This window comes from Physcomitrium patens, chromosome 4, assembly GCF_059467195.1.
Source record: "Physcomitrium patens ecotype Gransden chromosome 4, ASM5946719v1, whole genome shotgun sequence".
Taxonomy (NCBI): Eukaryota; Viridiplantae; Streptophyta; class Bryopsida; order Funariales; family Funariaceae; genus Physcomitrium; species Physcomitrium patens.
Genome location: NC_143413.1, coordinates 267,360 through 277,812, shown reverse-complemented (window position 1 = coordinate 277,812; position 10,453 = coordinate 267,360). Strand labels below are relative to the sequence as shown.

The 10,453-nt window shown below is 38.0% G+C and overlaps 1 protein-coding gene and 1 non-coding gene across 2 annotated transcripts; both read right to left on the bottom strand.

The window, feature by feature from the left end:
- Positions 1–727: 727 nt before the first annotated feature.
- LOC112281401 (uncharacterized) lies at positions 728–6,058 on the bottom strand. Its single transcript, XM_024517877.3, has 12 exons — positions 5,208–6,058; positions 4,931–4,982; positions 4,270–4,563; positions 3,691–4,148; positions 3,425–3,522; positions 3,170–3,203; positions 2,724–2,875; positions 2,298–2,466; positions 1,957–2,155; positions 1,642–1,771; positions 1,289–1,416; positions 728–1,117 (listed from the first exon to the last, which is right to left on the bottom strand). Exons 1-12 carry the CDS (start codon positions 5,543–5,545, stop codon positions 1,007–1,009), a joined length of 2,163 nt encoding a protein of 720 aa, XP_024373645.1. The 5' UTR covers positions 5,546–6,058; the 3' UTR covers positions 728–1,006.
- A 362-nt stretch (positions 6,059–6,420) lies between these two features.
- On the bottom strand, positions 6,421–8,066 carry LOC112281246 (tyrosine-protein phosphatase At3g09960). Its single transcript, XR_016502429.1, has 4 exons — positions 7,640–8,066; positions 7,207–7,219; positions 6,903–7,076; positions 6,421–6,720 (listed from the first exon to the last, which is right to left on the bottom strand). It is a non-coding gene; the product is annotated as a tyrosine-protein phosphatase At3g09960 (transcript).
- Between the last annotated feature and the right edge of the window lie 2,387 nt (positions 8,067–10,453).

The following is a 10,453-nucleotide window of genomic DNA, read 5'->3' as shown; positions in this document are numbered from 1 at the left end:
GTGGTTTTGAAGTGTCAGGACAGCTGCTTCGCCCGCTGTCATCAATACAGTGTATAAAATTATAATTCTGAAAGCACCGAAACCTATTTTAGTAGATTTCCTTTGATCCCTTCAGAATTTTGGCGACATTTCTTAAGAGTGACTGTTGATCCGTGGGAATGGGCAACGCGAGAGTGCCGGCCACTGATTTGGTGGCTATGTAGATTGAGGGAGGCTGCATTATTAAGTGCTTGTATTATCTTGCGTAGGTTGTGAGTTGTTGCAGTCGCTGCAAACACTTGTATCTTAAATCTGCTGTTAATGCAGTCGTGTCAAAGAGCTGACAAGCCAAGAAGGATAAAACTAATAAAGCGCTGATGTGGGTGATGGGGGTGTCAGTTCTCTGAGGTAGGGTGTGTTCTTGGCAACCATAGGCTTCAATACAAATGCGATTAAAATAGCCAGCATTGATGTATTAAATTTCATGCGAGGAGGAACAGACCGAAAGGAGGTCACTTCCTTATCTACAGATGCAATTTGTTACGACAGTAGAGTAGCAAAGAGTTCACTGTTGAATATAAGCCTGCAAAATGTTTTTCAGTTGATGGTCCGAGTGCGGACCTGTTATGCATATACTGCTCTTAGTTTGCAACGCAGCCAAAACAAAATCAACACAGGACAAAATCATAGTGGAGACCAACATCTTCAGTCAATGAGTTGACTGCATTGAAAACCCTGACAAGGAAAGTTAATCCAAGGAATACACCATGCATTAAAAAAATTTATATCACACCAAACAGGGACATAATTCTGATGAGCAGTGCCAAGATCCAGAATGTGTGGTCAAAAAGTTTATCTTTGCCGCTTCGCAGCTGATCACGTCTTAGCGGAGTTTCAACTCCATCCAGAAAACTGTTGAGACTAATGAGCGAAATAAAATAAAATCGCAAGCTGTGATGATGTAGCATATACGAAAGTGTGATGAATGTTGCAGACAACTGCGAATCAAATAGAGTCCACATGAGCTTCATAGAGCTTCTTTCGCACTTGGCTTCCTGGTACTTTTCATTACTCCTGCACCGACTCCTTCCACAAGCTGTGATCTTTCTTTCAAATAGGGGCATAAGTATCCTTTAGCCTGTATGCAAGTCCCAGAATCCTCCATAAGCATAAACATGAGCACAATAGACGGAAACTTTGACCAAGACACTGGCAAAGGACTCGAAATTTTTCTAAACCTTGAATATCAAATAATTTTATGGTTAAGTGGATAAGTATTCTGTAGGGCATCATTTTACATAAGTCTTACCATCAAAAGTGGAACTGGAATCTCAACACGCCCCTGAAGCAATATATCAACCTGCTTGAGCTGTTCTTGAGGGACAGGTGTACTTATGTAAAAGACGCCTCTCGTCACATCCACTGCTTTCACAATTCCTGCGAAATATAAATAAATAAATATATCAAGCGCCGCATGATGAGCTCCACGACTGGAGTGCGTGATAGCAGTACTATACATTCTTTTAATAACTTAGGTGATTGCGGAATTCTTCATTAAAATGTTAAAACCATTGAAAATACTTCTCGCATATACGGAGATTCTGAAGTAAACATTGAGAAAATTTGAAATAAAACCAAAAGAAGTCAAGAGAAAAGTCTTACCCAGGCCCAAACACAGCGGCAGAGATGACCTACTCCGGTCATTCTTGTCTTGAATATCCCTACCAACAGAGGTAACTCCCAGACCCACAATACATGCATTGACACAACGAAAACTCTCTGCTGGTGGTACCTGAAAGCATGAACGCAACCAGACATTACAGAACTAAATTTCACAAAGACAAATCTAACCTCTTGTTTATATGGTGCAAAAGGGCTCATCTTCAGAATACTGAAGGCAGTGAACTCAAAGTTACTAAGTAGGTAAATCACAACACTAACACAGAATTTCTCGCACATGAAGTGTTCATCACGAACCTCAGAATGAAGATGTTTGATTTTAAGGGCTGTAAATGGAACTTCGTATGGAGTATCTCTCACAAGGGACATAGCAGTCTGTGCGAAGAGCTTGACTTCCTTGTAAGGAAATGGTGCTGAGTTTTCACCAAAACACTGTTGGAAATACGCGAGCAATCTGGCTGCTCGTAGATGATGCGCTGATCTTGCAGTTCTTTGCCTGGTAAGTATTAGCACACATTTCAGAAACCGCGTAAATAAGGATTCCAAGGTTAAAGGGGAAAAGTGAGAAAGAGAAAATTTATATTTCCAGTAAGGACATATAAAAAACCTACAAGAACAGGTCTCTCGGAGTTGCTTACGTTTTTAGTTTCTCCACTGCGCTTTCTACATAGACGGTTTCAGCCATACTCGACTCATCCCAAAACTTGTTGCGTGGTAGGTTCCTTTTTTTTGAGGAGGCTAACACTTGCACAACATGTGTTGGAACGGTAGAATTCAAGATGTCGACAATAACATCATAACCAATACCTGCAAAAACATGCCAAAAGTCTGATAAGCAACTCTTTACTGATGAAGAATAGATATTGTGAAAAGTTAAACAACCAGAAGTCGACGAAACAAAAAATCAAGTAAGAATTATGGGCACCAATCTCAGCTGACGTTTGACCAGGAGTAAGTGAGTATTGTTTAAGGAGTTGCAAGGCGGGATAATTTGACTGTACATCAAGTACAAACTCATGATAATGAAACGGACACAAGAACAGGATTACAAGAGCTGCCGGTACCTTTTACCCATCCATGCGTATTGATGACGAGTGGGATTGTAGAAATGGAGTTGAGGGTATATTTTTGAAGAAAACAATTGAAAAGTTCAGCTACATGTTCGATATACATCATCGGGTTACTTTTGGGAGAAACGTCTCCATAGAAGAAGCACCTGCAAAGGAATCAATAGCACAGTACTTGTAAGGCCTTTGTCCAACATACAACCTGTGATTTTGCCGGGATAGGTAATTTGAAAAAAATGTCTTGTCTAAATCCAAGTTTAAAGGGAGGGGGGAGGGAGAGAGAGTGGGTGTTATTTCTAACAGCTGAATGTTGTGAACAAACAGAAGTACATAATTCGTAGAGAAATAATGTTCACAGAAGTGCCATCTCATAAAAATTGTACATTCATGAACACAAAACCTCAGATTGGTGTAAAAATGGTGGACAAATCTTCATTTTGTACCTCTCGGGTGTCCGAAGGTGCATTGCTGGTGGACCTGATAGACAATAGACCGGTATTAGAATATGATACAATATGCAAGTACAATTTAAACCGACATTACACTCTCTTGGATGCTACATTAGTACATTTAAGCGGGAAAACTGTAGTATTTAATGTGCCGGATATTGAACTCTAAGCAACGACGAACATGTAAAACATAAAAGCTTGCATGCATTCTCCATGCACACATGTACTTGTATATCCTTCAAATCTTACCAACAACTGGGGTGTCGAGAATATGCAGCGATATACACCCAGGCGCGGTGAATTCTGGTTGTCCAACGTCTGTATCTAGGTATGCAACCTCTTTATACCTGGGAGAGTGTTAAATAAATAAATAAAATGAAGCGAGAAAAAAAAGAGACAAAATAGAAAAAAATTCCGATTAATGTCACATTGCATCCAACTTGCGCAGTCTAGAGTGTCTGAAGAAACATTATTTCACAACGTAATATCCGAATGTCCATAGGATAGTCCAAGACCTGTTAAGAAGTGAGTTCACGAGGAACCGAGCAAATGTAGACTTTCCAACATTCTTCGCACCGCAAATAGCAACAATCGGAAAATTAGATCCAAGTGTGATAGTTTCAACAGCGTCCTTCCAATCGCGTGGTATAGACGTTGCAGAAGAGTCCCTATCCAATGCCTCCACTACCCTTTGCCTCTTCACATTAGAAGAGTTCAGTCCACCACCTTTGCGCTTCCCAACAGTTTCTGTATCAGCAGCCATATCTAAACCTTCCAAAGGTACCTCAACCTGATCATCTCTGTCGTCTTCGTCTTCACTCTCTGAATAACTTGCTTCAGAATTTAAAGCAAGGTCGTCGTCATCGCTCTCAGATTCATTCATGTCACGGGAATCTGGTTCTTGATTTATTTTTTCTACAAAATTTTGTTCCCCTTTCATTCCAGGCGAAGAATCCAGTAGTCCAGCAAATCCCTACATCGTAACATATCCATGTAAGACAAAGAGAACTAAGATAACTGAGTGACTCCCGAATGGGCACCAAACGTGCATGTCATCAAGAAAATGAAAAATCATCAACGGTCGAGTGCTTTACCAGTTTAAAGGATAAACTACTTCCAGAAACTGCTTCACTTGTCGATTCTTGTTTACCAAGTCCATGAGAGGCAAATCTTAACTCGCAACCCAAGCTTGAAGGTTTTTCAATTTCCTTTATTTCTTCTGTCATGTTAATATCTCCCACTTGTATCCGAGCTTCAAAAGTAATGACTTCAGCAAGTTTGGAGCTTGAGCACACAAGGATGTCTACACCACGGGGTAAAGAGTAACCCAGCATAGACGCCTGCCCTTCTACAACTTGCACCATAGCACATCCATCCAAAATGACCATCTGTCAAATCATGTGCTCACTCATTTAGAATCTAAATAATATCAACGCTCCAATAGAAAAACATATGTTTCATTTGAAAAGCGCAGCATTTCTCCCTCCACTTGCAACTTGAAACATATTGTTTTCTATCTAAAATTTATTGTTTTCTATCTAAGTATATTATCTCCTATCTAAATTTTTATTGAAAACATTTTTCCTCAAATCCATGACTACGAAGAACACTGTACGTAAGAACAGCACCTGAGGAAAGGAGAAATAGCCTGCTTTACACCACCACTTGAAAATGTAAATTGAAGTTCCCCTAACTTAATTTTTTAAGACATGAGAAAAATAACTAATGAGTGAACAGTGTAAGGGAGATAAGAACCTGGCCAACTCCAAGCTTAACCGTGGCTACATTGCCCTCATAAGCCACAGATCTGCATCAGTCGCCCGCTGAAAGTTGTCAGAGAAAAGCCAGAATTCGGCACTTTTCTATGAAGAGACAGAATTATTGGTAGGCTTCTGCGTGTATGGTACCTAGGTACATTAAGAAAGAGCGGTCTAGAAATACAACAGAATTAGAAACCAAAGAACAACTAAGAATTCATAAGGAGTCACAAAAGTCGGGAGTTTAACCTAAAAGGAGAAGGGAAAATACTTACGGGTACAAACTAAAATTCTCTTCGCCTGGAGATCCACTTGAAACTAATGCATCGTCATTGTGTCTGATAGAGTTTTCAGAAAGCCCCCATATTTTGTCCGCACGCTTGGCTCCTTCACAAACACCAGCGTTCTCCTCGCTTCGCACATCCTCTTCCAAAACAACATTTTCTTTACTAGAACAATCTTCAACACTTTCAACAAAATTGGACGAGTGGGTTAATTTCCAACGCTTCACTTGCGGTAGTGGAAACACTGTTTTGCGTTTACGAGTCCGGGCACTAGATGTGGAACTGAGAGCTTTGCACCTAAAAAACCCCTTCAATAAAATCCCTCTCATGATGTCGAAAGCTCTTATGTCCTCGAGCTACAGCTCGCACCCGCTAAACAAACTTTCACGCATACTCCAAGTCACGAAAAACCAGAGGAAGTCTCCTTTCGAATTCTAATAGAATCCCCAACACCCAATGTCATGATCTAAGCAATGAACACTCGAACACCAGCCTAACTCCAGAAGAAAAATCAAGTTCCCCGAAAAAACCCTAATTTTCCGAGATAGTAAGGCACGTTGCGAATTACTAAAGAATGCGAGATAGGGACATGTCTACGTAACGCGAGGTTGAAATTCCCAGTGACGTACATCAAAAAAAAACTGCTGGTGCTTGCAGCTGTGGTAGCGGGCTGCTTCTCCCAGAATCAGAACAATGCGACCTTAAAGTCCTTGGAACACAACCGAATGGATGAATAAGCAAAATGCAAGAAAAACTGTTCATTCGCAGTGAAAGGTCAAGTGCTCGCACTCCTGATCCCGTGTGGCAACGTGCCATGGACCTCCTAAAACGAACACTCCTCAGTAAACAAGTAATTTCCACTGAAAGTTTAGTGACCACAGATTTAGGGTTAAAGGGTTAGGGTAATCACCTTTCCGAAGTCAACGGGGTTTAGCCTCAAACGGCTTTTGAAGTTGACAGGGTTTAGTGGGCAAGTTATTACTGATTATTATTTTGCACACAGCTTGAAACAATAATCTGATACAAACGGCACCAAACCTTGCTAAAGTCGGCCATGGCTATCAACTTGAAATTTTTGCATACAATCAGTTGGTATTTAAAGGATAGGAATCATAATGGCAGGAATTGCTGCCAAGAAGCATGTGTGTAATGTAGTACATTTTTTTACAGAATCAAAACCAAAAAAGGTTTCAATAATTGAAACAGTAGTAAAAGTAATGACCAGCTAGCGAGCAAAGATATTACAAATCGATACTACAAATACTGCATTGACAGCACAGTGTCTAATACTTGTGGGCAACATGAAAGATTGTGGCCGCAACTCCTGTCATTTTGATTCTCAGAGATTATCTGTGTCACGAACGATTTCTCGAGAAGGAAGAATCATGGCAGCGATGGGCCTATCATCGAAACCTCCACTCTCATCGATGATAAGGCGGTTGCTCTCAAAGTGCAACTTTCCGTGGTGGCCGCTCACAAGAAGCACTTTCTGTGCTGCCAATTCCTAAACACAGATGCAGGAGTATTGTAACTATGAGTATTTCCGATGAAAAGAGGGATTGATACAATAAAGAACTTATGAACAAATAAATTTAACAAGAAAAAAATATACACAGACTCTAAGTAACGTGCGAGATAACAAAGAGGTAAGACAGAATCCCGAAGGAAAATGCGACAACTGCTTACAGGAGGGTTGTTCCACACGTTCTTACGACCAGCAAGGGGCTCAATATGTGGAAACTATGCATCCTTGGTTCTCAACATCTGCATCTGGTTGTCCAGTGATTTAGACTCTAGACCCGCATGAACGGCAATTAGTTGTGTGTGGTTTGTTTCTGGATCCACTGTCTCTTCGTCTTCCTATTTCAACCAACATTTTCACACGTGCTAAGCATTCCTAACGATATATTGAAGAAATGAAATGGCAGGTAAAAGCTCTACAAATGCATGAGCCTCGGTTATGACTCATCACACTACAACCTAGGAAGACAAGCGAAGGATACCTGCTCATGAACCCACACTAAGTTGCCCAAAAACTCCTAATGGCTGTCGGGAACACCTGCAATCAAACCTGCCACCATTGACAAAATCGAAGAACGCATTACAATACAAAGATGTAAAGTTCAAGTGGATTTTGTAGCATCTAAGCCAGTTCAACACAGCTGAAATAGCTTGTCCCAAGCTAAGAGAAGCATAGAGCATAACCTTCAAATCTAATACATGCCTACTAATCAGTGACAAGCTGTGCGTGAGATAGACCTCCGTCTAACTGAATCGTTGCAATAAAAGACATTTCTTGCAAGAACAATCAAAGGACTCAAGTGAAAAGAGTAACATGAATATCCTGTGATTCTGAATTTGCACAAGACCAATGTTCCAATTTCTATTCCAAATTTATGAAGTGGTAACAGCCAGACACACACCTGCCCTGCCACCATGAGAAACGCCATATGTACTCGCCCCGCGTGCTAGTGTAATTCATACCAGGGGAGGACGTCGGCAACACGCCCATAAACGCTGCAAACGCAAAATCATGGTTGCTGCATAAAAATACATATTTCTGCTCTAGGTGATGCTCCGGTAAGCTAGCGAGGAAGTCGAGAATACCCTTAAGAGTCGGGCCCCCGGTCATTGTACTCGCCTAGAAAGATCACCGTTGAGCTCGCAAATGATACCGATCTCAGCTTGAATTCCAAGTTGCGCCATAACACCTTGAGGCGATCAAGATGACCGTGAATATCCCCGACACAGATGGTCATGCGCTTGGCCTCCACCATCGTCACCACACAATCTCAGGTACGTGAGGAATCAAATCAAGGCCACTCCAGGCTTGTTCCAACAAGCGAAGAAACAAGAGCCCGAAAAACAATTGGAATATGCAACCCCGACAGCAAAAGCATGGACTAGACATAAGGATCGATTGTTGTAACCAATTGCAGGTGGTGGTGGTGGAGGGGGGGGGGGGGGGGGGGGGGCTGCAGCAGCGGAAGAGGGCGGCATTAGATTCCGAATGAGAGAGTGAGTGAGAGTGGAGAGGTGTGTCTGTCCATGTGGCAAATGAAGCAATTCATTCAGTCTAATGCAGTGGGAATGGAATGGAATGCAGTAGTAGTAGTAAGGTAGGGAGGTCACATATCTCCCAAGTCCACTACAGCCCGCTTCTTACAAATTGGCACCTAATTTTGTTCTTTTGAAGTCTTTTAGAAATAGCTAATGACATGAAAATTCTGAATGGAAGATTTACAAAAATATTTATAGTGTTTTTATATATAAATGGGAAGTGCTATATTGACCCAAGCTTTTACTAAACTAATCCACCATCATCACAAATTGATACATGGATTGTTGAGTTCATTATTATAACTATCATCCACATTTGGATTGATATAATCATGGTTTTTTTTAAATAGAGTTGATACAATCATGGAAATATCATTGGTAACAACAATTAATAATCAACAACTACAATTAATAGTACTTTTCCTTTATCCCACCTTATCAAGATTATAATTTTTTATGTACTCAACCATCTTACTTTTCATTCCTCAATGTAGTCTTGCAATTCTTTTTGATATTATGCCTAGTATTTAAGAAGAAAGAGAGGGCATTGTCTATTCAAAGGTTATTTGGATTTAAAAATAAAAAATATGTTGCACATATCTCTTCTACTAGAGGAATCTTTTGAATACATTGAAGATATAAAAGAAAATTTAGATAGGTTTTATATGCCCAAAGATATATAGTTTGCAAACAATATTCTATTAAGAATTGCACAAATTTCAAATGTGACAAGAAAAAAAAAATTAGTGAACAAAATAACTTCATTTGTCAACAAATTTAGCAAATTGATTGATTGGATGTCTATTTTAGTTACATGCACATTGTTTCTAATAAAATACATAATGGCACTTGACAATACAAAATGGTCACCATAACCATGGCCTTGCAACATTACTTTTATATCATATGATTGCTTAATAACTTCATCCAACAAAAAGAAAGATGATTGTTTAAATGCTTACGACAAGAGTTCTAGTATGATGTTATAACACAATTATATGGTGAAAGTAAAAAAGAAAGACTGTACTATAGAAGAGCTTAAATAAAAATTCTTTAGCAAATTATTTTAAAAATATAGATAATATGTGAAAAATCATCTATTTAATATTATAATATTATAATATTTTTATTAGATAAAAGATTAAAAGAAACATTATATTATAAAAGACTAATTATGAACCAAGGTCAAAATCAGACTATAAGACACAAAACCATATACCTATGGTATATTTAGGATTCTTTAGTTGATGTCACAGATATACATACTTATTCTAATATTTATCTATATGATTAAATAGAAATATATAAAAGTAAAAATATATATATATATATATATATATATATATATTTTTTTAGAAAAGTTTCCTAATAACTTCATAAATGTTGCTTTAACTTTACATATGTTTAAAGTTGATTGATAGGTTAGAAACTTAGTCAAGAACTTAATTACATGTTGGTAGCTTGCAAAATAAGCTAACTATGTGGCATACATATAAAAAACTTATCTTGCAAGTTAAGGTACATGTCTTGCAAAGTCAACATGCTTTGGAGGTCCTATAGGTCATTGCCATGTAGTTCCTAATTAAAAATATATATAGAGGCAAGAGTGAAGCCTGCTTCACTCTTATTAATGCCTTTCTAGTCTTTAGTCTTGTTTTCAGTCTTTTTAATCTTCTTATCTTTGACAATAGTTATTTTAGTTTAATACTATATCATCTTTGAATAACTTTTTAGTTCTTTTGAGTGATACAAGAAAATATTAAGGATTTCTTTTTTCAAGATTCATGTCCTTAATAGTTAATTAGAAAGTGAGATTTGAAAGAAAACTTGTGAAAAAAATTTTGAATAATAATTTTGAGTGATTTTAGTTTGTATTGACTTAATAAAGACTTAACAAAGTCTAAATTGTTTTGAAATTACTTTAATTTTTTAAAAATTTAAAAGACTTATATTTTAGAGCATTGTAGAGGATTGATTAATGATCTACATATAAAATTATGTATTTACATAATTGATGTTGTTTTAAATTTTTGTTGTAATTTTGAGCTTAATTAAAAAAAAATAAAGATTATAAAAATTTAAACATATTGAAATCTTAGAAATTAGAATTCAAAGGATAAGTGATAATTTCTAAAATTTATAATAATTTATTAATTAGATTGAATTAAAAATTTATA